The sequence below is a fragment of the Carassius auratus genome, chromosome 36 (genome assembly GCF_003368295.1).
Source record: "Carassius auratus strain Wakin chromosome 36, ASM336829v1, whole genome shotgun sequence".
Lineage (NCBI taxonomy): Eukaryota > Metazoa > Chordata > Actinopteri > Cypriniformes > Cyprinidae > Carassius > Carassius auratus.
Window position 1 is genome coordinate 13462317 of NC_039278.1, and position 27539 is coordinate 13489855.

At 36.6% G+C, this 27539-nt stretch overlaps 3 protein-coding genes and 1 long non-coding RNA gene across 7 annotated transcripts in view; 1 reads left to right on the forward strand and 3 right to left on the reverse strand.

The window, feature by feature from the left end:
• Positions 1 to 5463, reverse strand: part of LOC113055324 (probable cation-transporting ATPase 13A3) — a 41351-nt gene extending 35888 nt beyond the window's left edge. For all 3 annotated transcript variants that reach the window (XM_026221558.1, XM_026221556.1, XM_026221557.1), the window contains exon 1: positions 5275 to 5463. The gene's annotated coding sequence lies outside the window, so the exon portion shown is untranslated. The remainder of the gene's footprint in view (positions 1 to 5274) is intronic.
• A 4616-nt stretch (positions 5464 to 10079) lies between these two features.
• On the reverse strand, positions 10080 to 17747 carry tmem44 (transmembrane protein 44). Its single transcript, XM_026221559.1, has 9 exons — positions 17086 to 17747; positions 16884 to 17013; positions 16582 to 16672; positions 16034 to 16194; positions 15806 to 15892; positions 15330 to 15500; positions 15029 to 15250; positions 14768 to 14911; positions 10080 to 10353 (listed from the first exon to the last, which is right to left on the reverse strand). The coding sequence occupies exons 1-9, from the start codon at positions 17229 to 17231 to the stop codon at positions 10165 to 10167; spliced, it is 1341 nt and encodes a 446-aa protein (XP_026077344.1). The 5' UTR covers positions 17232 to 17747; the 3' UTR covers positions 10080 to 10164.
• A 960-nt stretch (positions 17748 to 18707) lies between these two features.
• LOC113055330 (uncharacterized) lies at positions 18708 to 21288 on the reverse strand. Of its 2 annotated transcripts, none has more exons than XR_003277516.1 (4): positions 20652 to 21288; positions 20355 to 20481; positions 19759 to 19881; positions 18708 to 19686 (listed from the first exon to the last, which is right to left on the reverse strand). It is a non-coding gene; the product is annotated as an uncharacterized LOC113055330 (long non-coding RNA). The 2 variants fall into 2 exon arrangements; XR_003277515.1 differs by having other exon boundaries at positions 20592 to 21288.
• Positions 21289 to 21855: 567 nt separating this feature from the next.
• LOC113055329 (protein FAM43A-like) lies at positions 21856 to 24142 on the forward strand. The gene has a single exon (XM_026221567.1). The coding sequence runs from the start codon at positions 22106 to 22108 to the stop codon at positions 23147 to 23149; it is 1044 nt and encodes a 347-aa protein (XP_026077352.1). The 5' UTR covers positions 21856 to 22105; the 3' UTR covers positions 23150 to 24142.
• Positions 24143 to 27539: the final 3397 nt, after the last annotated feature.

A 27539-nucleotide genomic window follows, 5' to 3' on the forward strand; every position in this document is an offset into this window, starting at 1 on the left:
CGTTCACATATCGCTCCTAAAAACGCATGGAAAACGCTAAGCGCATCTTTCTCCTGAGGCGTCTGTCTTTGCTAAGCAACAATGACGTGCTCTGTCCATGAGACGCGGAAATTTCAGCGAAGGATAAATGGATTTGCAGCTCTAAAAATCGCTTGCAGTAGCTCTGCTACTGAATTTATTTCAAAATTGCAATCCATATACAACTATGATCAGCTGTTCCTTCATCTTGGCTGAGCTCTCAACGTTGTTACGGGAAAGGATGAAGCTGATTGGTTGGTTCTTGTCACATGACCCGCGGTGCGCTTGCGGCATTCTGAAAAGTTGAGATGTTTTTACATTTTGCTGTATCTAAAACGTATCGAACCGAACCGTGACATCAGTGTATCGTATCGAACCGAACCGTGAATTTTGTGAACCGTTACACCCCTAATATATATATAAATATATATCATTTTTTTTAATTAAATAAATTAAATAAATGTATAAAATAAACATACTTATACTTTAGATGACAAAGTATTTTTCACAAATAAATATTTAATAAAAATATAATTAAAAAGGATGTAACCATTGTAACCAACAGGGCACTCAGTATTCTGAGTAAGTTTGGGTGCATTGGGAAATATATTTTTCAAATAAAGCCAATGTAACGCTCAGTTTACCTACAGCACACAGAGAAAATGACAGTGGGCGAATGCATAAAGCGCAGCATAATTTGAAATCATGTTTAAATTTTAAAGCATTCAATTCACACGGACCGACTGTCACACAGAGAACACGTGATCAGCTGCTGCTCTCAGCGCCATTAAAATAAAAGTCCCACCTCAAACACATCAGCCAAGCAAAAAAAAAATGTATCAGCCGATGCCGATATTTGACAAATGCCAAATATCGGCTGATATACCGGCCATGGTGATATATCGGTCAACCACTAATTTAGGCTCTCTTACCTGAGGCATTATGATTGGATGAACTAAATGTTTTTTATTAAATTAAATTAATTAAAATCAGATGTTCTTAGGCATTCTGATTGAATAATAATAATTATCATTATACATGTCAAACTTACTTTGGAGGCTGATTGAAAAAAAAAAATTATAAAAAAAAAAAAAGTACACTATCAAGAGTTTCTCTTGAAGTCTTGTTTACATTGTTGTCTGTCTCTTTTGGTTCACACTTTGGTTCTAAATTCTACGTTAGTTACTATTTTTAATCCAGTGCTTTCATCGCACCTCCCATGAACAGAGTTTTTTCCTGTGTGTGACTTGTTTTAGGTAAACCACATACAGACAGCTAGAAAGGTCTTGTCCATTCCACTGCCGTCGAGGATTCAGAGAGCAAACACTCTGAAAGCTGCACAAGGGACTAGCACCATGTCACGATATGTCACACGCCGGCTCTGATTCAACTCTGGCAGACTTTCTGTCATACACTGTTGTCTTAGAGCGCGTCTGCTAAAAGTATTCTGTGAGTAATCTCGGCATCACCTCAAAGCTCTTCGGCACATCACAGCAAAACCACACAAACTTGTCCATGTCAAAGATATATCCCTGGAATATGATGCATTTAAACTAACAAGGTCTCTGTAAGATGAAACAGTCAGTCACTTTGTTCAAGGTGATCCACTTTTAGCTCTATGCTGATCATATCTCAGCTAAAGATTCACCAACATTTAATGCTTTTGAGCCATGCAAATCATAATATTTACACTCCACAAAAGTGTTGCAATGTTTGAAAGCGGTTGTGAACCCTCCTGCCCCTTGTGAACCACATCTGAACAACATTCATCAATGTCTGACTGGCGGCGCCCAACACTTGACCTCCGGAGTCAGATAAAAACTAACCTTTTTATCCTGATAAATAATGATTATTTCACTTCTGTATATATACATATATTAATCACCTAACCTTAAGCAACAACAGCCAGCCAAGTCACATTTTTCTCTCTTATACTGTCATTTAAAGGTTTGGGTTGGTAAGATTGTTTAATGTTTTTTAAAGCATGCTCACTAAAGCTAAATTTATTTTAATAATAAAAAAAAAAAATATTACAAATCTATTTTTTCGTGAAATATTAATACAATTTAAAATAAATGGTTTCTGTTTTAAGGGGGGGGGGGGTGAAATGCTGGTTTTCACTCAATATCCTGTTAATCTTGAGTACCTATAGAGTAGTACTGCATCCTTCATAACTCCAAAAAGTATTTAGTTTTATTATATTCATAAGAGAAAGATAGTTTGTACCAATTTTTCCCGGAAAAACAAGACCAGCTTGAGGCATGACGTGTGGGCGGAGCTAAAGAATCACGAGCGCGAGTAGGCTTTTGCATTGAGAGCGTTTGGAAGTTGTGACATTACTGTGAGGAAAAAAAAACATCATCCAAAACAAACCATGGCTTACAGTCAGATTCAGCCATTTATTTATGACCCAGAATCAGATCCCGAGGCTGAAACTGAACGAGAGCAGCAGCAGCAACGACTCTCTCCGAGCGGGGCTCGAACCCGGGTCTCTGGCATGGGAGGGGACGCACTAACAAGGAGGCAGAGATATTTGAAGCAGTTTTACTCACCGCCTGCGGTTCCAACACACGATCGTGACCCTTTTTAGTTCGGATTGCATCATCCTTAAGAAATAAACGATACGCAAATCCGGCGTCAAACTGGGCCTTGTTTGTAAAACAAGCATCTTCAAAATGCAGGGAACAAACACAAACACTTGCACAACTCCGTCGATGCTCTTTAAAGATAAACTCCATCCACTGGTCCCTTAATGCTGTTTTTCTTTGGTAATCTGTGCAGGGTTGTCTTGCCCTGGCAACCAAAAACACACTTCTTTTGTGATATTTCGCGACGCTCTCGCTCTGATCAATGAATGTCTGTTGTGCTCTCAGTGCTGTGCTATACGGGAGCGCGCGCTCTTCCGGCAGAAGTGCCTTAGGACCCATTTAAGGAAATTCCACTCCATCTAACGTCACACAGAGCCATACTCGAAAAAAACTTTCCGAAACTTGTGACAAACCGGAAGGAGTATTTTGGGAACAAAAATACTCCTTCAAACGTACAACTTAATTTTTGAAACTTTGTCCATGTTTAGCATGGGAACCCAACTCTTTAACAGTGTAAAAAACTCAGTATGCATGAAATAGCATTTCACCCCCCCTTTAATACATTTTAAAACATATTTTATTCTTGTGATGGTATTAAAGTTGAATTTTCAGCATCATTACTCCAGTCTTCAGTGTCACATGATCCTTCAGAAGTCATTCTATTATGCTGATATCGTGCTCAAAAAACATTTCTTAATATTATTAAAGATGAAAACAGTTGTGCTGTTTAATCTTTTTTTCTTTTATTTTTTAAGTAAAAAATGATGCTTTTTTCAGGATCTTCTTTGATGAATGTAAAGTTCCAAAGAACATCATTTGTTTGAAACAGTAAAAACATTTCAAATGTTATAAAATATTTGTCACTTTTGAATAGCTGAATGCATGCTAGAGGAGCTAATAACTCCTTACTAAAATGTATTCCTTAATAAAAAAAATAAAAATACTGACAGCAAACTTTTAAACATAAATGTACTTGACTCATTTTGCACCCAAAACCCAGATAACCTTCAACCCAACAGACTAAGCAAAGATGGTGTAAACATCCAAATGTCACCCACTGTACATCAGGGTTTTATATATATACTTTTTTTTTTTTTAAAGCCCACGCACACACATGAACAAGAATTCACACAGCTGCTTCAGTCTATATCAACATGCAGAGACAGATTATTTGGAGCAAATCCAACTAATGTAACTACTGAACAACAACAATTTATAATTTAGCTTGAAACGCGTTTGTGCTTAGATCAACATGCAGTGAATGGCTGAGAGTGTGAGGTATTTTGATATGCATGTTAATACGAGCAAAGTGTATAAGCAGACCACTTACAAAGAGATCACCTTAGACAGATCTTAACATTAGAAGATAGAAAGAGAGCCAAAAGGTCACTACTGAAGTTAGCAAATCATTAAAAACACTTACTAAGTAGCTTATGGGAAATGAGCTAAAGTACAAAAACGTTAAATCTTAGATTGAAGCATAATTTAGGCAGAAACATTAACAGTGCAGCTCGAGAATGTAAAACATGCAAATGAAAATCAAGTTTTAGGTTAATTATATATATACATACACTACCGGTCAAAAAAGTTCAGAGTCAGTATGATTTTTTTTACCCAAAATAACAAATAAAACACCAGCATAGCTCATAAGAACGTTACACATCAACCAACACAGCTTCTTTTTGCAGTTTCATGAAGCTCAACTAAACTTTTAAATACTTCAAAAAGATATGAAATACATTTACTTAAAGTAATAATCGACACTGAAGTGAAAACTCTTTATGACATTCTTTTGTAGAATTGGGGAAGTCGTGGCCTAATGGTTAGAGGGTTGGACTCCCAATCGAAGGGTTGTGAGTTCTAGTCTCGGGCCGGACGGAATTGTGGGTGGGGATAGTGCATGTACAGCTCTCTCTCCACCTTCAATACCACGACTTAGGTGCCCTTGAGCAAGGCATCGAACCCCCAACTGCTCCCCGGGCGCCGCAGCATAAATGGCTGCCCACTGCTCCGGGTGTGTGCTCACAGTGTGTGTGTGTGTTCACTGCTCTGTGTGTGTGCATTTCGGATGGGTTAAATGCAGAGCACAAATTCTGAGTATGGGTCACCATACTTGGCTGAATGTCACTTCACTTCACTTCAAAAGGGGATGCCAGATTGACAGTCTCAGTCCCCATTCACTTTCATTGTACAACACAACGACGCTGTTAAAGTGAATGGTGACTGAGGATGTCAGTCCTCTACAATCTGACTAACATCTAAGTTTGAGTTCATTTGAAGAACCAGTGTCCTACAGGTTTAGAAGAACGTGAGAATGAGTCAATTATTTTGTGGGTAAACGATCCCTTTAAATCACACCGCTGTATGAAAACCAAAAAAAAAGTGAAGTAACGTTACACAAACTCGGCTACAGATCACAACAGCGTTACTTGGTTAATCATGTCATATAAGACATTAAATCAAGACATTACTCACTAAGCCTTATAAAACAAGTTCTAGTTTATTTCAGTAATTTATTATTGAAATAAAACCTATAAACCAACCGAAGAAAGAAGCAGCCATGACTTCATACTGACACATCAATGAAAAGATCTGTGCTTGTGTGCGCGTGTGAGTGAGTGACCGCGCGCGCGACGACGTGTTTGCATGTGTTTTAAATCTCACTCACCCAGAACCACCGGGAACGAGGATCACCTCTGGGTCATGATGGAAGTGCGAGGATCGCGGACAAAAAGACGCGGGCTCAGCTCCAGTGGAACGTTACAGTTGACAGAAGATGAGTGTGTATGTAAATGTGCCAAGACTGCCCAGATCTGCCTCAGCATGCACAGGAAGTGAGTGATGCAGAGGATGTGAGGTCACCGACTGTAGAACAGCGTCAGGTGCGCGTGAGCGCGCGTTACAAGCCCATCTGGATTCAAACCAGACCGCTGCTTTTAATAAATACGCACAAAGCTATTGGTGCATTTACTATTAAATAGTTTGTGAAAAAAATACCTTTTACATTTTTACTGTTTTATAATTGTTTTGACTCGTAATTGTTTCAATGTAGGGTTATTTTGAGTATGTATCCTTTATTGGTAATTTATATTTTACTGTATTTGACTACACAGAAATGGACTTAATATTGGAGTAAACCATGTGACAACTTGCCCTGGGTCTTCTCTTTTACATTCTGATTTAGATTTGTTTGTAATGTAATATATATGATAATAATGTTAAAATATAAATAACTATTTTAAATACATTGAATCACTGAACACATTTTTGAATGATTACAATGTAAGTTTTTTTTAAAGATATAAACTAGTAATTCTGCACATTCTCAACAATGATTTAAGCAGTGCATTAGTAATTAGTTAATATGCTAAACTACACAAGAAAAGTATAAAATGAGGCACAATCTGTTAAAATGAAAGAATTTTCCAAAATGTTTTGTTACCTGCATTTTAAATTACCCATTGTGTTTTTGGGTTACAATGGATGATGGATAATGGATAATGTCCTGGAAGATTTCCCATTTTTCTTACAGTGTACTGACTGATCAACAAACACACAGGTACAAGCTACTAAAAGTGTTATTATTATTATTATTAAAAATTATTATTAAACTGAACTATTGCAAATTGCAGCTCAACTCGATTGAGTTGCTAAAAGTTGCCAATTATTATTTATTTATTTTTAACTGTTAAATTTGTTTCTAGGTGCTTTTGGAAGAAAACTTTTCTAGGGTAGTTTGAAAAGTTGCTCAATTTAGCAACCAAATTGCTAAGTTGGCGACACTGCTTCTGTGACATTCAGGATATGACATCACCACAGAGCCATGTGACAGCCCTGAGCTAATCCTTATTGGTGCTGAGAGAGCGTGACCCTAAGAACTATCTAATCATACATGCTATTCTGCATTAACACGACATGCATACTGATAAACAGTGATAGCGCTTTATTATATTCAGATAACACCACACATGTAATATAGATTGACAAACCTTCCTCTTTTTCTATATATGTGTTAATCTCTACTTCATAGATTAGTTAACTATCCATAAGCTTGAATTTGAAGAGTTACAGCAATACACTATCTGCCTTAAAATCAATATGATGATACAACATGTGATAAGTGAAAGTGATGAGTAGAGAAAAAGTGAAATCATAGTGATATAAGAAGCTGTATTGTTTTACTGAAGTACTGTGTTATATAAGAATGAGTAGTCTAGCTATTTGTCCGTGGTTTCTCTTTTTGTCAGATCAGTGGGGAATCTAACCTTTCAGACTGTTTCAGACACACCTTTCTGGCTGTTTTGAAAGTCAAAATTAGGTCTAACTAGTAACTGCTCTTCTATAATTTACATTGAGGACGTGATGTGACAGTCTGTTATAATCAGTGACTGGATATATTAACTGTTCAGCTGATGTTTCTGACATGATCTTGGAGATCTTGTGTGTTTGTAGGATGTGGTAGAATGACATGCTTTGACACAAACCATTCCTTCAAACCCACACAGGAAACGGATGAACTTTTGAGTAAAAGGCAGAAATGAGGTATCAGAAAGAGCCTGAACACACGCCACACCATTCACAATGACGTACAGTACGTCAATCCAAAAGAAAACAAGAGTCCTCGCACACAACCGCAGGTTCAGATGTTCTAATCCATGCTTCGAGTCAGATGTGCAAACAGAATTTCACTTCTAAACAAAGAGGACAGTTTGCTTTCATTTCTCCAAGTTCAAGGGGGGGGGGGTTAACTACAAACTCAGGCCCAGTACAGACAGGCCACTCACTGACCCCCAGGCCAGGCCGAGTTCAGTGACTTCAGAGAAGACCGCTATCCACGGTATTACATCAGAGGCTCTGTGAAATGATGGATCAGCAGTCTGTGTCAGAGAGCAAACTGAATCCAGTCTGAGAATCTGTTGTGCACAGAATCCAATGGTTAAAACAAAGAATGTGTAAACAAATTTAGTCATTTTTACTACATTTCAGAATAATAAGAATTTTTTTTTTTTTTATAGAGGTTATAGCTTAAAGGAAAGTTCACCCAAAATAAATAAATTATTCCCTTTCCAAACAGGTTATTATCTATAACTAAATATTTTCTAAAAATATTAAAAGATTTTTGTTAACTTAAAACTAAAAAATAAATATTAGAGGAAACCATTTATAAATTACATGAAAATTAGAAATGTTGCCTTGGTAACTAACTAAAATAAAATTAAGCTAAAGCAAGAAAATGACTAATTGGAAATAAATAAAAACTAAAACTGAAATAAAAATAAATTAAACCTAAATAGTAATATTTTAAAATATGCAGAACAAAATTACTTAATTTTAAAAAAGTGAAAACTGAACATGTGAAAAGCTAATTCAAAATATTAATAAAAGCTGTAACCGTACATAAAAGATAATGACATAACACTTTTTCCAAAAACTAGAAACTAGAAGCCCAAAACTAATAAGCGATATAAGCGGTTGCAAAGGGACCTGTGACCACCAGGGGGCTCCATGTCAGTGTTCGGACAGTAATGCTCGGTATAATAACAAAATAATATAATAACAAATAAAGTTTGATAAAGTGATAAAGTGTGTTAATGTTTGAAAATTTAGAGGCAGCACTATAAAACTGGTGCAGACTGCAGAGAAGTAGAAGAGAAAAAAGTAATCAAGATAAGGGTGAGTAATTTTAAAAGTATATTGTTGTAATAGCGGTTGCTGTATCGTGGTGCAAGCGCTTTGAAGAGGGGCTGTGAATGAAACAACAGTAATGAACATTGTGGGCACTTCAAAATGTGTGAATAATTTGTAGATATCTTATTATATAAAATGGTCTAGCTTTTTAGAATGCACAGTCGCTTATTTTCTATCGATATTAAGTTTTAGAAGACTAGGAATTTGTTGCGTAAAAGTTGGGTCAGATTTTCTCGTTGATCTGAGCAAAAAGCAGAACAGCAGAAGTTCTGAATAAATATGCAGTTCACTCTCTGACTGCAGGTGGCGCTTTAGGAGCAGCAGAAATACTGCTGTTACCATGGTTACCCCTCAACACAAAGAAATCATAACTTCTGACACGTGCTTGTTTGACACGGAGATCAAAGGTAGTTCAACAGTATTTACATGTTTTCAAACAACTGTTCAGGTTATTTTTAATCACTTTGGTGTTTCTCAAATAACACCAAATATTCAATTTAGGGCCCCCAAAATGCTAGGACTGGCCCTGGTCTAAAGGCAAAACAACTTTGAACCCCAATGACTTTCATTTAATGGAAAAAAACTAAACAAAACAAGACATTTTCTTTTTTTTTCCCATAAAGATATACAGGTTTGGAATGACATGAGGCTCAGTAACCAATGACAATTTATATTTTGGGATGAATTTTGATATCTCTTTGATCTCTTTGATATCTCACATTAGCAAGTAAATTCTGAATATTTTTCAACATTAATCTGAAGAATGGATTTGAACATGGTAAAATATTATAATTAAAATAGAGTAATCTATCATTTAAAAAAAAGTATAATTAAGATTTTAAAAAAAATTGTATTTGTTTTTAATACAAAATAAAACAAGCCAAATTATCAGTGAAATTAATAATCAAATAAATAATGATAAAAAAAAAAAAAATCAGCCACACATAAGCCATGTCTACACCTAGTCAAAACATAGAATACTAAATATACCTATATGCATAAGACACAGAAAGCGTGGAACTTTGTGAATTAATAAATTCTAGCTCTGTAGATTCTGCGTGGGCCAAAAAAATTATTCACATCCCCAACACAAAGCCACTAGCACAAGAAAATGTCCTCATGTTCTTGACATACTCTAATCAACACATTGTCTTGTTATCATGCTTTGAGGGAGTCTTATTTCCATCTGTTAAACCTGACTGACTGAAATACAAAGAGCGTGGGAGGCAAAGTCACAAGTCAAGGCAGGCCAAGTCTGGATACCATCGAAGACGCTGAAAACACTCGCAGTCTAGTCTACACCTTATCTCAGGACTCTGGGCTGTGTCCAGTCTGGCTAACTATCAAAATAAAGGAAGTGACCTCCCAACCTAGCGAGCATGCAAAAGGGTTATATTGTTTTTATTAGGGCAGTCAATGTGACACCTCCCTTCATTTGTCAGTGTTCTGTATCGTCTATGAAAACGATAAGTCTGATAAGGTTTTCAGAGCCATCACATTTATCAGCAGCATGGCTCTGGAGAGGAAAGGGGACGACAATGGAAAAAGTCATCAACGTGAATGACATGGAAATGCCGGGAGCCTTAGTCGCAATGAGGGAAAGATACAAGAGTAGATCGGCCTTCTAAAGTGGGTTACAATAGGTGCTGAGGTACTGTGCTGTATGAGAAAAACTGTCACAATATCTCCTTTGCAGGTAAACTCAAAACTTTGCTTGACAATCCAAGTTCCATAAAAAAGCATGTTGTTGATATCAATTACATAAATAGCTTTACACATGACATATAGTTTTACATTGCTTTATTAAACTTCAAATACACTCAAATCATGTTAATGCGTGACCCGAGTGGCATCGGGATTAGCTGTCGGATTATGAGGATGCCGGCTTTTCCGTTAGCTGTGCTCGGTTACAGAAGCAGACATGAGAGCCAGTTCTGCCGGTTGACTTTGAGATCGAACCTGCTGGCCACTCCTGGAGAGGGAACGCCTCTGCTTTCTGCAGTTCTTCAGGAGCTTCCTCTACCGCGATCCACCGCGTTTTTGCTTCTTCAAAGTCCCACTTCATAAATCACAGAAAAAAAAAGCATACAGTAAGATTATGAATGATAGGAATTAATAAATAAGAACAACATAAGAATAACATCGGACTTTAATAATGAAAAAAAGGTATTTAAAAATATAATAAAAAAAACAAGTAATAAAGCTCATTTAATGAATACATTTAATGATTGAATCATTTAATAAATAAAATGCTAATCTTAACTAATACATTTTATAAATAAAATTCCTTGAATAAATTATTTATTAAAAAACATTTAATGAATAATTTAATAAAAATAATTTGATACATATAATAAATCATTTATTTAATAAAATGCCTTTAATAAGTAAATTTAACAAATAATTGTTAAAGTAGTTACAAATAATAATAACTAATGAAAATGAACATTTTATAGATAAGTAAATAAATGTGAAAATATTCTGCTTTTGTGTTACACAGAACGAGATTGTGTGCAAGTAAAACTTTATTTTGGGCTAAACCACTCCTTTAAGGCTTAAGTACAGAAATGTTTAGTTACACTTAGGCACAAACACAAACAAACCCCTCCTCAAAGAACAGGGTTAAGAAACTCCCTCGGCCTGTCCACTGTCCCATCCCGCTCTTAAAATAGCAGAGGGACAAATCTCCATTTGCACCACTTCCGATTCAGAAAAGTCCTGCCCTGTTCCTTTAATACAGATCTTTAACGGCAGAACAATTAAGCAACAACAAGAACTTCGGGAACACCAAACCCAGCTTTCTCCTTCACAACTGCTTACAGTAGACGACACAATGGAATGAAATTGCAAGAATCTCCCATTTTAATTGGTCATAGTTAATAGGCCAAAATATGTTTATTTTGTTCAACTCTCACAGCTAGTTTTGAGTCTTCATATAACAAATTATATTACTTATTTAACAGTTCCACCATGTAACTGATGCTAGTCACTCAGAAACTGAATAATTTCCCTACAGTAACGGCTATCAGAAATCATACATTTGTGACTGGAAGACTGAGCTTGACATCAAGAAAAATGTCATGGTCTGAACTCGGTCCTTTATCACACACTGTGGCTCAGGAGGTTCACAAGCTTAGCTTTTTCCTGTTTAGTGAATAAAACAAAGTTCAATTGTTTTCATCCAGGGCGATTTGCCTTTGTTTTAGATTAAATTACATCCTCAATCACTTGGCATTCTCAAAAGCCACTTAGAGAGCCAAGAAAGGAATGGACTGCAACACAACAACATTTTCAGCAATACCTAGATTTACAATTCATATTAAGTTATACTGAGTGAACAGATTAAAGTCAGTTTTCTTTCAGATAAGTGTGCAAGCAGTATGTTAAATAAATACTGTAGATAAATCCTTTTGAAACACTGTCAAGACGTGATTTGTTTCAAAAGTTCACCTTTCCTGTTTAAATCTATGCTACCATCTACCCTCAGAAAGCAGTACTGCAGCCACCAGTTAAAACATCTGCTCAATATATTCAGAATATATTCAAAATATTCAGCTGAAACAGGCATAGCTGGTTGCCTTTGTACATTTTTAGGATTTTCTGGTACTGTCATATTTTATTACTTCTATTAGTCCATTTTGGACTTTCTGCACGAGAACACCCTCCGTCTTCGAATATGAATTAAACATTGTGTTGAGTGTTGAGCACTCAGTGTTCACATTGCCTCTTTCTGTATACAATCATGGCCAAACGTTTTGGCAGTGACATAAATTTGGGGTTTTGCACGTTTTGCTGTTTAGCCTGTTGTGGTGTTAATTGTTTCTAGTATATAGTGTAGAGTGATCAGACGCATTTTAAGTTATAATTGGTCAAAAAATATTCTCCAAAATGGTGCTATGGTGATGTGGAGAGACACAGAGTAAACAAATTGTTGAGTAAAGTTGTTATTGTTTTATTCACGTACAAAAAAAAAATATTCTTGTCGCTTCATAACGTTACGGTTCAAAAACTGATGGCAGATGGACTATTCTGACGATGCTTTTAATACTTTTCTGGACCTTGACACTGTTATTTACTTGGCAGTCTATAGGACAGTCAAAAGCCTCCCGGTTTTCATCCAAAATCTTAAATTGTGTTTCGAAGACGAACAAAGCATTTACGGGTTTTGAACGACACAGTGGTAAGTGATTGATGACAAAATTTTTATTTTGGGGTAGAGTAACCCTTTAATTAACTAAACATACTAGCAGCACATGTGAACCAGTGAATGAGTACTAGTCAGGTGAAATCACTATCATACTAATTAGATTGCAAGATCAGATGGATTATAAGAGGAGGAAAGAAACATTTCCAATCATTGTGTTCTTGTTAGCAATGGTTACCTTCAAAGAAACACGTGCAAGGAAATTGCTACGAAGAATATTGCACCTGAAAGAACGATTTACTGGATCATCAAGGACTTCAAGGAGAGAGGTCTGGTGACAAGAGGGGCAGTAAAGAAGCCACTAATCTCCAAGAAAGATGTCAAAAGACATCTGGAAAATCCAATTTTACATTCTCTGAACTGGCTACCAATTCTGTATCAGTTACAAAATTTGACTACTTACTACGAAATGGTTTGGCTCCTGCATACTGTACATAATTAGTCTTTTATCACACTACAATCCATCCTGCTCCCTAAGGTCGCAAAGATCTGGACTCTTGGTAGTTCCTTGGATAGCACAGTCCACTAAAGGAGGTAGAGCTTTTTTCTAAATTTGAATCCCAAACTCTGGAATAGCCTTCCTGATAATGTTCGGGGTTCAGACACACTCACCTCGGTTTAAATCTAGATTAAAAAGATGCATCTCTTTAGCCAAGCATTCCCATAATCCATTTCATAACCCTGTACTTAACTTACATCTGATCAAATGCACATTAACATTCTTAAGCTTGGGTTGAATGCATCATTTTTTGCTTAGTTGGAAAAGTAGCTACAGTACGTAAATTTTTTGTCCTCTCTATTTCCTTCTGTTTCTGCTATGATCTTCAGTCTGAATCCAGCTCTTACAAAGACCTGAGATGACTGAACACCAGAGAAGACGACGACTCAGAAGACCTCAGATGATGCCAACCCTCAGACAACATACAAAACTACCAAATTTTGCTTTAAATTTGATCACAACATATAATGCTTTTTATAGTGTACATCGTCTGTTTGATTACATGACATTTCTGCCATATGGACATCAACTTGAGATAGTCACCACTGATAAGCTATTATTAAATATAATGTAGAAACTGTAAAGCAGCTTTGCGACGATTTGCATTGTGAAAAGCTCTATGCAAATAAATCTGAATTGGAAAATGGATTGTTCGGAGAAGAAAAGTTGAATTCTACCATGAGTCCTGTGTTGTGCCAACAGTGAAGCATCCTGAGACCATCCATGTGTGGGGTTGCTTTAAAACCAAGGGAGTGGGCTCTCTCATTATTCTGCCCCAAAACACTGCCATGAATAATGAATGGTTTCAAAACATCTTGCAAAAGAGTCTTCTTCCACTGATCCATGAGCAATCTGGTGATGGTCTGTGCATTTTCCAGCGTGATGGCGCACCATGTCACAAAGCAAGAGTAATAAAGAAGTGGCTCGATGATCATACTTTGAAATTTTGGAACCGTGGCCAGTCAACTCCCTGGATCGAGAACCTGTGATCCGTCCTCAAAAGGCGAGTGGACAAGCAGAAGCCCACAAATTGTGATCCGAGAATTAATAAGACAAGAATGGATTGCCATCAGCTAATATCCAGAATGCTATAGAGAATTGCAGAGGTTATGAAGAACAAGGTAACACTATTGACAAATTTTTTTGCCAATAAAAGCCTTTAAAACTTAAGATATGCTTATTGTTTTTTTCAATATACCATAGAAACACGTTGGAAAATAATCTACAAATACTGCCATGTCACTGCCAATGACTGTGTAAATAAAACATCAGGTCATGAACAGACTACCATGTCTCTTTGAATTTGAATCTAGATTTATTCACAGTGGCCTTTGAAAACCTGTAAAAATTTTATAAATGAAAAGCAACATATCTTTTTAAACCAGTAAACTCCTGGAAAGTCCGAGTGTCCAGTAAGCAAATTCAAACAGCACCGGCACTTCTTTTTTTTTTCATGTATTAGTTTGTGTTATATAAATTTATTAACCTATTATTTAAGAATATACAAACAGATACATAGATTAAGTAAAAAAAGAATACATAACTTGTATAAATATAATTTTCTTTTTAATATATATAAACCTATTTTATTTCTTTGTTCATTTCATTTATTTGGATCTTCCATTTTCATTTTACTTATGACTTGTTTTGTGCATAAATTCAGCTATATGAAATCATGTGTGTAGGTCTCAGATTCTCAGACAGTACAGGTCGGGTATTTCATATCCAGTCGTGTCAAAGCTCTGAAACGAAAACAATTGGTGTTCTAACCTCTAGTTCAGAGGCGACAGAAGATGAATCCGTCGAGGTTCCAGAAGAACACTGTTCATCAACCCGTACCACCCTGACGGTCCTCTTTAGAGGAAGACTCTCTGATGAGCCGTCCCGTGAGATCGTCACCTCCTTGAGACAAACCTGGAAGAGGCACCAGGCAAATATACCATGACTTTTGATTTGAATTAGTATTATTATAACTTATGGACTGCTCACTACAACATAAAATCCCTTAACAAAATAATAAAAAGTGCAAACCTTCCTCATTGGCTGTATGTTGACATCCATGTATAGTCCCATGTCAGTCCCTTTGGGAGAAATGCCTCTTGCTGACAGGTGCTTCTTCTTGTAGCATTCAACATTGTTGTTACACAGCTGACCCGTGACAGAAGAGTCACCTAGTAAAGAGTCAGTATCAGAGTCTAAAGACCGGACAGAAGGGCGTTTATGGTTGGATCTGTAACAGATGAGGACCACAATCTGAACATCAAAGTTAAAGAGCAGACTGAGAACACTGGTACATTAAACTTAGTCATTTATAGTCCGTGTCAAAGGATACAAAAAGATCCAGAACTGCACAGCTGATAGCAGAGAGTATCCATGGCATTGCTTTGACCAAAGATCTTAGCTGGGTGTCATAGAGAAGAATGGCAGATGCATACAGAGCTCCAGCTACAGAACACAGAACTCTAGCGCACACCTGCACAGCAGAATTCTGCTCTCCTCTATACTGCAAAAGACAGAAAAGACACATTAGGACAGTTTTATCAGTTGTTTGGACTCTCATTCTGCTGGCACCCATTCACAGAAGAGGATCCACTGGTGATTAACTTATATAATGCTAAATTTCTCAGAATCTGTTCTGATGAAGAAACAAACTCATCTACATCCTGGATGGCTTGGAGAACATCTTCAGCAAATTTTTGTTTTTATGTGATTTTTTTTTTTTAAGCCAAACAAAAGGACACAATGTGTCGGAATGAAGAGCTCAAAATAAGTATCTACATTGCAAAAGTGCTCACAAATGCTACTTACAGCTTTCAGGATGAAGGGAAGCTTAGCAGTCCAGCTGATTGCGAAGGACAGAAGGCCCAGCATGTAACCAAGGTTCTCGGTATGGTCCTGTTCCCAAAAGACACGTGCAAAGTAACACTTGCTTAAAACAACCTATCAGTATTTTGCATATGTTATAAATTTACATACAGCATCAGATACGGCACGGCTCTATATACGCCGGTCTCTTTTGACAATGAGTTTACATACATCGAGGAACATTCCCAGTGGTCTCCTCATGGTTGGAGATACCTTTACTGGACTTAAATGGATAGGCAAACCCAGGTAGATGTTGCCGCCCATTACAAACAGCAGAGACACAACTAGAAAATTCTGCCTCCTCCTCCTAGACACCATTCTCATTTTCTTTCCTTAAGAACATGATTGAGAAGTCAATTATTGTGATAGATAATTGACAGCACAATTATATTAATAAGTGAGATATATATTTGTGTGTGTTTCTATGTAAGTTAAAGACTGCGGTATCAAATGTTCACACATTGTAATTTGTTACAGTTTAATATTCTAAGATGTGATAATATTCAGTTCCATTACTGTGATGTTCATTTAATTATCATTATTTTTATCGTTATTTTTTTTACGATAAATCATTTACATTAATGCCAATAAAGAAATATTGAATATATATATATATATATATATATATATATATATATATATATATATATATATATATATATATATATATATATATATATATATATATACAGAGAGAGAGAGAGAAATCGAATCCTTACCCATTTTTGACTTGTACCATAAAAAAATGGAGAGAGATATTGACAGGAAATGGACAACATCCAAAACTGCCATATATGAAGCCATAGAAATCTGCAGTAGATGGACAGAACATGTGACTTTTTATTTAATGTATTGTTTATAAGAAAGTATATAACACACAACCTAGTATGTTAGCGTCACTTTTTGTGGCATGGTCAGTTTTGTGGGTAAGAATTTATAGTTTAACTATTATTATTAAAGAATTCGTTGGAATTTAAAAAATTGTGCTTTTGTTCTTTTTTTGTTTGAACTGATTTCTCACCTGAAAATCAAACTGTTTGGAAAGTAAGGCGCCCACTGCGCTGCACAGGTTCCCCACGAAACAATACAAAGCGCAGACTGCTTCATCACCCCAACTCTTGCTTCGCGTTTTGCATCTGTGATAAAGAAGACTGAGAGATAGCGACACATGAAGAGTTTATCCATTTACAAACTTCGACAAATTTTAGTCACACCACACTCACAGTGAACAGGAAACCAGTAACATCAAAGCAGACAAAACGTAAAGAGCAGCTGAGATGCAAGTATGTTCTTCATATGTCGAAAGACAGCCTTTAACAAACTCTGGGCTCCATCGGTAGACATTGTAGAAAATGGTCATTTTATCCATATGTTTCACTTAAGTTGTCATCCATTGAGGGAGATGAAACACTGAGAAAACAAGTTGTTTGTTTCTAACTTCTATCATTAGCTGCCAGCTGTATGAATGTAGTGAACCACCCGTCAATCAATCACCTGTACCTTTTAGGTAACGCCCACATGCTTATCTCATACATATTAATTACGTACGCTGACGTCCATCCAGTTGATTGGCTGTAAGACTATGGATAGAACGCGGTCTCTAGCCAGTCCTCAGTGTTGCCAATTTGGGGATTTTGACACCAAATTTAGCTTCTATTTGTACATATATATATACCTGTATTTACTTTGTTTTCATATTTAGCGAATTAGACTTTTGAGGGTGGTTCTAGAGATTTTCTGAGTGAGGGGGTTGACTGGCAGTCCTGCACTTTTAAATCTGTTCTATTATAAACAAGTGTGTGTGTGCAAAATGCATGTAGTTTATTATGACCTTTTGTCACTGAGAAACTGCATGGAATATTTCCAAATATGTGATTGAAAGTAAGAAACTTGCAACAGTTCATCTCCAATCTCAGCATCAAAAATACACACGTTCCATTTTAGATGAACAATCATTTTATTTTTCTTTAAAAAGGTAATTTATAAACCTTTGGTTATAACTACCATACATTTCCACAAAATCACATATTTAAATAGTTTATAGCTTCAAGAAAAATGCAGTATTAATGTTACATTTTAGACAAATTAGATGCAAATTAGAAACTGTCACTAAACGTATAGGATCATTGTCAGCTTTGTTAGACATCCATATATTCTGTTATCCACAATTTTAGTAAAGAATAAAATTACTTTCAATGACATTTAATGAGGGCTTCTTTTATTAGCTTTTGTCTGTGTTCATTAATCTCTTCATCCCATACACTGATAAAAAAAAACAGAGTGATGGTTTGTTCAGGGATCCCACATTTTTATTAAATTTAAATTCAAGGACCTTTCAAGGACTTTCTTCTTAACGTGGGGACACATTTCAAGTGAGAGAGAGGTTACATTATGTTTTCTTGTAAGAAACATTGTTACAGTTTTCATGTGTCAAACACAACTATTCAAAAAAGCTTATCTTTTTTTTTTTTTTTTTTTTTTGCACACATTTTTAGCCATTTGACAGATCTGGGGTGTGGTTGGTTGGTGGTTAAAGTAGTTAATAAGAAAGTGACGTGACATTCAGCCAAGTATGGTGACCCATACTCAGAATTCGTGCTCTGCATTTAGCACACCTGGAGCAGTGGGCAGCCGTTTATGCTGCAGCGCCCAGGGAGCAGTTGGGGGTTCGATGCCTTGCTCACGGGCACCTAAGTCGTGGTATTAAGGGTAGAGAGAGCACCGTACATGCACTCCCCCCACCCACAATTCCTGCCAGCCCGAGACTCGAACTCACAACCTTTCAATTGCGAGTCCAACTCTCTAACCATTAGGCCACGACTTCCCTTTTTATTTTTTATTTTTATTTTTTTAAGAAGACACATAAATGCATGTAACTATTGTAAATCAAGAAAGCTTCTATGCCTAGGCCACAAAATGTTGGCGAAATAACACAATAGTGGAACAGAAGGAATAAAATTGTATTTTTTCCAGAAAACTTAAAATAAAATAAATTCAAGCACTTTCAAGGACCTGTATCAATGTATGTTTATTTTCAAAAAATTCCCAGGGCCTTGAAAAAAAAAGTCAGATTCACAAACTTTCAAGGATTTCAAGGACCCGTGGGAACCCATGTTTGTTATTATGAGTGATATTTTAAACAATGAGGAATTTCCGGCAGATCCACCAATCCAACTGTGATTTGACCAGCTTTACATGTTGGCCCAGAACACACAGCAGCTCATTTTGACGTAGCAAACAGCTTGAGTTGTAGAAAGATGAAACCGCTGTGGATTCTGGTTTCTCCTCAGCATGACCTACGTCTAATGATTCCTCAGAGCTTGTCTGCCATTCACTTTCATCAACACAGACTCTTGCTTCTTCAGTTTCCTCTTCTTCTTCCTGCACACTCTCATCTTTCTCTTCAGTTGTTGGAGTGCGATGCTCCAAATAAAGATCTGTGACATTTTTGGATGTTGCTTCCTGTTCTGGATGACTCTGATCCTCTTGGTCCTTCATCTCCCTTAATCACCAAACATGGAAAAGTTCACAGTTCGCTTAAAAAAAAAAAAATGCTTTTGAAAATAACAGATCAATTCAAAACAAAGTATTTGTGTCATTTAAACTTTTTTTTTTATGTTAATGGAAACCTAGAAATGTTTTTTTATACATACAATAAAAACAGTAACATTGTGGAATATTATTACAATTTAAAATAATAGGACAGTCAAGAAACTGTCCCTCTCGTTTTGCTGCAGGACCTTGGGGCTTGTGCTCTCATCCCAAGGATGCCTGCAGTGACAGAACACAATGCTGAATACATGAGCTGCTCCATGACTGTGCATCTACAACAGATCAATGGAATTTTAAAACAGGTTTAAAGAAATCACATTTACTGTAATTGCACAACAACTCACCTTCGGGGAATTCGTAACAACTGTTTGTTATCCTCGTGGAGTTTCTTTGGCCGTGTGTGGACTCCTCAGCAGAAAGCAAGCCGGCCCTCACCTCAGCTGGGATGAACTATATATTCAGCTTCTCTGCAAAACAACACCACATTTATTACTCTGTTCCAAACGGTGTTATTTTACTGTTATTATTATAATATTATAGTTCTTATATTGATATTTTCTGTTTTTATTTTAATTTTAGTAAATGTTTTTCCGTTTTGTTATGCGCTTTGTAATTTTTTTAAATCTTAAATTTTTTTATACATATATTGGTATTTTTTTTTTTTAGCTTTTATTTATTTCCAATAATTTTAGTGTTTCACCTTAACCTTATTTCAGATAGCTGCTGAGGCAACATTTCTAATTTTTTTGCTTAGTTAAACTTTTTTTTAAATAATACCATTCTAATATTTATTGTACATTTTAATGCATTTCAGATTCATTTCAGTTAATACAAAAAAATAAAAAATAAAAAATAATTATAATGTTTTTTAGTCAACAATAATAATTCAGATTCCTAGAAGTAAACATATAAATTATCCGGAGATACAGTCAACACCTACCAGCAACAAATTCAGTTCCAGCAAGTTCAGCTGTGGGCAGAAAGTTGTCCAGAGAGCTCTGCTCTGTGACAGACTTCAGGTTGAGTCGACCCCAATCATATCCATCATTCATCTCACTGGTGTGAAGCTAAAAGACATTTAGACAATTAGAACACAACCAGATTCAACCAGATACTGAGTTTCCTCTTGCATAAAGAAAAGAAATATTTCATTTTAAGATAATTTGTAGTCCAATACATAAATGTTTGTTGCTGCACTTTGTTCTCATGTGCCTTTTTTCCCTAGTTAAAACTTCACCCATGTGACATGTTTGTTATGGCAGAGGAAGGAAGTCATAAGGAATGGACCATGAGAGGACCCTCTTCTTCAGACACCCAATGTGTTTAGATACTGAATATAAATGATGTACTTCCACGTTCGATCATTTAAGTAGGCTGATAGTGATAGAATTTACTAAGAGAAAAATGAATTTTTGGTTTGTTCCAGGGAGCTCACTAAAATATGTCCGAAGGGGAACCAAAGCCTGCGCTTCGAATAGTTCCGGATGTAGAGTCGTTCGCAAACTGCTTGTAGCCACTGAAGAAAAAAATAGAAATAGTTTCCTTGCATTGTTGACATGCCACCAGTAGAGAGCGTCACATAACAAGCGTCTGATTCGCCCAAACCCTTCTGGCTCCATCCATGCCTCCCTCGTGGTGAGCGTGATTTCACCAAGTACAACATGTTCCCGGATCAGCAATCGTGTTGATCTTGGAACAACGTTCCAACGTTTATTAATCATTTCACACTGATTTTAGGAATACATTATGGGTAGGGTAGGGTTAGGTTTAGAGGTAGGAATTGGGTTTGGTCTATATTTTTGAACAGTAATGTAGAACATGTCTTGGCAAAATCACAGCGAACCTCTCTAATTTAGGGTGGGAGAGAGGCGATAATTATAATAAATTAGATCATTGAAATAATTAATAATTAAACATTAATGATTATAATAATAATAATAATAATAATAATAATAATAATAATAATAGTTACATTTAATGCTTATAATATATAACCAATACTTAAACACTAATACTAATTATACTACTACTATTATTATTATTATTATATACGTCCCATACTTTAAAATGTCACTATTGTAGCATATGTTGTAATAATAAATTGCATTGTATTAATATATTTATTTATATTACATTCGGTATTATTAGTTTTATTATAGTATAAAATTATTAAAATTCAAAGAAAGTTTCACATCGAAATCATTAAATATATTTGGACATTTTATTGTCCCAAAACTAGACAAAATTTAATCACGTCTTTACTCTTTGACATTCGCATAAGTTTGCACAGAAAGGACAACAAATAAGCCGATTTGAAACACTTTAGATAAATATCCTTAATACATACATATACGGAAACAGCTGGGCGAAACATCCCAGCCCCAGACAGCATTAAACCCGGTTTGGTATCGTCCTCACTGTGTCGACCCCTCCGTGAGGCTGCGGTGGTACATCCCGGTATATAAATAGCTGCTTCGCGCTACGTACTGTACAGAGTGTTATTTAGCGGGGCAGTGAATGTAGCGTCAGATGCGATACTCCTCCGCTCACGTCTATGAAGTATTCTGCAACTTTTTGAAAATGTCTTAACGCAAGCCAACAGATGACTAAAGCCTGTCTCGAGGTAGAATTTAGTCGTAATAGAATTACTAGAGTACACTCAGCATCTTCACTTTTCTCAACTCGAGCATTATGTTGTCTTGGAAGAAGAGCAAGTTCGAGCTGATTGAGGAAGACAAGCAGCAGTCCAAGCAGAAGGGCTATGCCGTGAGCCTCAACTACTCCGCGCTCACCTCCTTCGCCAAATCCTGCCCAGAGAACGCACTCAACAGAGTCGGGAGCATGTTCAAATCCAAGAGGAAAAAGGTGAAAATCACCAGCGAGGACCCTACGTATACGGTCTTATACCTGGGGAACGCCACCACCATCCAGTCCAAGGGGGACGGATGCACGGACGTGGCCGTCAGTAAGATCTGGGGCAAGAGCGAGATGGGCAAGAACGGGACCAAGATGAAGTTGACCATCAGCTCGCAGGGCATCCGCATGGTCCACCTCGACGAGAAGGCGAAGAGACCAGGACATCTGTATTTATTGCACAGGATCACCTACTGTGTCGCAGACCCGCGGCTCCCCAAGATCTTCGCCTGGATCTACCGGCACGAGATGAAGCACAAGGCGGTGATGCTGCGCTGTCACGCCGTGCTGGTGTCCAAACCGGAGAAGGCGAAGGCCATGGCGCTGCTCCTCTACCAGACCTCCGCGACAGCACTGGCCGAGTTTAAAAGACTCAAAAGAAGGGACGATGCCAGGCACCAGCAACAGCAGTTGGTCGGGGAGCAAACGATTCCCCTGGTGCCCCTGAGGAAGCTGCTAAACGGACAGTGTTACTATAAACCCCCGGTGGAGCGCAGCAGGAGCGCACCCAAGCTGGGCGCCATCACGGAGGACCTGATCGGGGAGGAGGAGGAGGAGAAAGCCATGCACTTTGAGTGCGAGGATATTCTGGACAACGACAGTGACTGTGTGGCCGACGGCAATCAAGAACTGTGCCAGATAATCAATGACTTGGGCTCGATGAGTATAGGGAACGACGTGCAGACGCTAAAAGCCGATTTGAGGGTGACTCGCCTGCTGTCCGGAGAGAGCACGGGCAGCGAGTCCTCCATAGACGGCAACCAAGAGACTATTTCTTTTCCCAATGGCATTGTGGATGGGAAAATGCAAGAAGTCAGCTGATCGTCCTCGAAGATCTAAAGACAATCTAGTGAGCAATGTCATGCGATGTTTCATCGTAAAGATGATGATGAAGAGTGTTTGGGTGCTTGAATGTGCCACTTGACTTGAAAGCGCGCTGTTAGCATTCACAGTAAGTGAGCTGCCTACCTAGACATGTTTGGGCCAAACTGATGCACACTGTAAGAAAAAAAAATTGGAATTTGATTGCTGCCTTAAGTAAAAGCCAAAGTTATAATATGCACTTTTTCAAAAAAATTACAGATTGAAAGAGTTGAGTTTAAATGTAAAAAAAATAAAATAAATAAATAAATAATCAATGAATGGAAACCGAGAAAAAACACTTTGGAATTCTGCTGACTCGGAGTGCCCCAAAATGCTGTCTAGGTAGTCAACTCAGGCATTGAGACACAAGCCATGAAAGTGTTTGTGGATTTAAGAGACACTCGCACAATAATCCCTCATTAGGGGTCTGGGTTGAAGCACCAGAGGTCCTCTGCTCAGTAAGACGCTTAAAGTCTCTGCTTAACCTCTCTATGGTGTAAGAGATTTTAGGAATGCTCTTGTTTACCTAATAAGTTTCCGTCAAGGAAATGTTTTTTTTTTTCTTTTTTGCTTCTTCTTTCTTTCTTTTTTTTTTTTTTACTGAGAAAAACCGCAGTCCTGAAATCTTTCTTTCTTTCTTTCTTTCTTTCTTTCTGTGGTGTCTAAACTAACTGAACAATGAGTTACAAAACTATTTTCCTTTGTAACTTTTTTTTTTTTTTTGCACTGTGGTGGAATTCAGACAAGCATTGTGTTATAATTTATGTGCATAATATTGTTTTCCTATACATGTCCTTACAGACATAAATGTTTTATCTTTGCTGTGCAAAAGAGACAATTTTCCTGATGTACTGAGGTGTATATATGAAATACATGATGTGTAAACAACATGCATTATTTTTTAAGCAATGTGGTTTGTTTCCGTGAACACCAATAAAAATGTCAAATCCACATCAGTGTTGAACATTCTCTGCAAAGTTAGCTAAAAAACAAGTAGATAGGTCATGGTAATAGCCTAATAACCGTGTGTTGCAATATGTTCATTTTGACCCAGAGAGGATTTTCTTTTACCCCAAAATTCTAATGTTATATCTCATTGCACTAAACCTTACTGACTTTGCTCAAACAGGGTTTAACAGCCTCAAAATATTTTGATATTCAAAAATAATTTTCAACAGCAGGACAACTTGAACATCCCTTAGCTTAAACATCCTTTAAGCCGTTACATTTACCTGTCTTCCTATCAAGTGTGCTTTCAGAAGCACGCAGGCACCAGATTACATTCCCTTCGGAATCTCACAATAACTGGCACATTTTCCATTGCCACTTGAGGGGAGCTGCACATTCCCTGCGGTGAGAGTGTTGATGGGAGTGTTAATAATGCTGGCTTAGCTGTCACTTCCTACAGCAGTAGTGGCATAAACTAGCAGCTCTTTATTACTGTGCTTGTTCTATGGCCTCCTTACTGATCTATTGTAAACAAGTGAAAAATTATGGGGGAGAAGAGAAGTTTAGGCACATGGAAGGCAGAATCTACTGTATAAATCAATAATTTCATAACATGCTAAACGCATTATTAGACCAATGAACTGTAACTGAATTTTATCAGGGAAAAGTAGCTATTTGTGAAGTTGAGAAATAAACCTACTTACTTATTATTAGACATGATAATATATACGCTACAGTTTCAGATCTGAAGACTTTTCCAACAGTCAGAGCATCAAAGTAATTCCAATCATCCTTTGCTCTCATTTCCCCACCTCCATGGGATTCACCATCAAAAGCTTCCATGTGTATATGTAACACTGCATAGGGCAGAACAATAAATGGATATGCTAAAATGAGTCTGTATATGATATAACTGGCCCATATGCAGCAAGGGAACAGCCTATTACCTAATTTTGAATGTATTTTAGCTTTTGTGCTGGTGCTTCATTTATAGAGCTTATTAAGTAGTGGCCCTTTATTAATTGCATATAATTAGCAAAATGTACATTTAATCGCAGATGCATTAATGGATATATAGACTAACATACTTCACAAACGATGTAGGTCATGAAAGCATTTATAAAATTAGCTTTATTCAAAGATGAATAAGAATGATTTGGTTCTTTCAGTTATCAAAAGGTAATCTAGCAGTTGTTTGAAATGCATTAAGCAGGTTTTGTATGTGCAAAAAAGTGCACCTTTTCAATATGTGATCCTTCGATTTAACAGGCATAGTGAAAACAAAAATGTTTTAAGTCCCCCAGTTTTCATTAATGTAAAATCCATCTTGAAGTGAACTTTGTACACCAATAGAAAAGTGCCTGATTTAATGGCTCACGCAAGAAATTAAATGAAAGAAAGTGCATTATTGGAATACATCACAGTGTTGATTAACCAAATAAATAGCGAGAGGCAAATGTTAAAAACTTGATATCTGCCTCCACAAGGGAATTGTGGGAAGTGCTAGTCTTAATTTTTTAAAAAATGTTGTTGTTGCATTGCATCACTTTAGTTGTTCTGTTGAAACGAGGTTTGGTATGGCCATTGAAAGCAATATGAACTTAAATAATGCATGCTGTTGTCTAAAACTATGCAGTCACACTGGTTTGTCTCCTGTTACACCTGTAAGAAAAGAACAGTCACTCACTCTCACACACAAACACAGGATTCCCCCAATGTCCCCAATTGGTACATTGGTATAATTGGTACATAATGCACAAACCTTAAATATGTAACACATCAATGTCAATTGTTCACATTAGAATCATATTGTTTTATTTTGATCCCATTTATTGTTTTTTTGCAAGCAAACTGTCATTAGTTAACAAAAGGTGATATCAAAAGGTCCTATTTGTTTGATAAAACAAAATAATTAAACATCTTAGAAATCATCACAAGAACATGAAAGAATCAGCAACAATAATACAATACAAAACATAAGTATTTAGTGATTTTTATTTATAAAGTCCATTTGTTTTTGTCTGCACTGAACAGGACTTTACAAAAAATACCTAATAACAAATAAATTCAAAGACGAATACATCAAAATGTCTAACTTGTTTGTTACAACAAAATAATCAAACATAGAAACCACTACAACAGCACATTACAACAAAAGTTCAGTCCTTTTTTATTTATGAAGACTATACACAACAGGATTTTGAATTCCTTTAAATATTTTTATATAAATATTATATATTTATATATTATAATATATTGGGGGAAGTGTTGTTTTTACACAGAGAAATGGGTGAGAAGCAACAGATTTCCACCCACAATCTCATCTCAAGGAGAGATAGAAATATTTTTCCATCTGTCAGCTAGGCTCACTACTGAGGGCACCAAACAATACTGTCATTTTGAAAACAGGCGAGTGTGCAAACCATTGTTATCATGCTGCTCTTAGTGTGGGTGTCATCCATACGTACACATTCACAGAGTTTGTCTTTCACATCCTGTTCACGTCATGCCCACCTTTTCTTGAGTCAGTAGCATCGTCTCAGAGAGCCCATCAAATGTTAACACTAGGGCCCTGCACTAAAAAAGAGGCTCCCCTCTTAAATGTTTTCTACACAAATGGATCCCCCTGAGAGCAATACATTTCAGTACAGCTATTTTAATCCTTCTACTTACAGACAGGAAATGGAATAATAACAGGAAAACAGAAAGAATCACAAGACACACTCCAATCTGCACACTTAGATTGGGAGATTTCATGGAAATGTCCCTCTCCAAGGGCTCATTTTTTTTTATTTCCACTTGGTCAGTGTGTGTTTTGTAGGATCCAACACGGCACCCGTTCAGTCTTTTCAATCTTTATAAAAAAAATTCCAACCAGGGTATCAGTAAAATAACCATCAACCATTAATAATTTTAATCACATCAAAAGAGTGATTACAAACAGTGCATTATGTGAACTTCATTCATAAAAAATAAGTAAATAATAATAATAAGCTTTTATGGGTTTGGAAAGACATGGGGGTAAGTGATTAATGACCAAATTTTCATTTTGGGGTTGAGTATCCCTTTAATATCAAAGTATTCTGTTAACGAGCAAGCGACTTTATATTACAGATAGTAATCACCCAAAAATTACAATTCTGTCATCAATTATTCATGCTCAAGCCTGTATGAGTTGCTTTCTTCTGTTGAAAACAATGTAAGTTACTCTGAAGAATGCAGGTAACCAAGCAGTTGCTAGTCCCCATTGACTTCCACAGTATTTTTTGTCCATACTATGGAAATCAATGGGGGTCAGCAACTGTTTAATTACCGACATTCTTTGAAATAACTTTTCAGCACAACTTGAGGGGGAATAAATGATGAAAGAATTGCCGTTTAAGTGGGGTTGCTGAAAGGG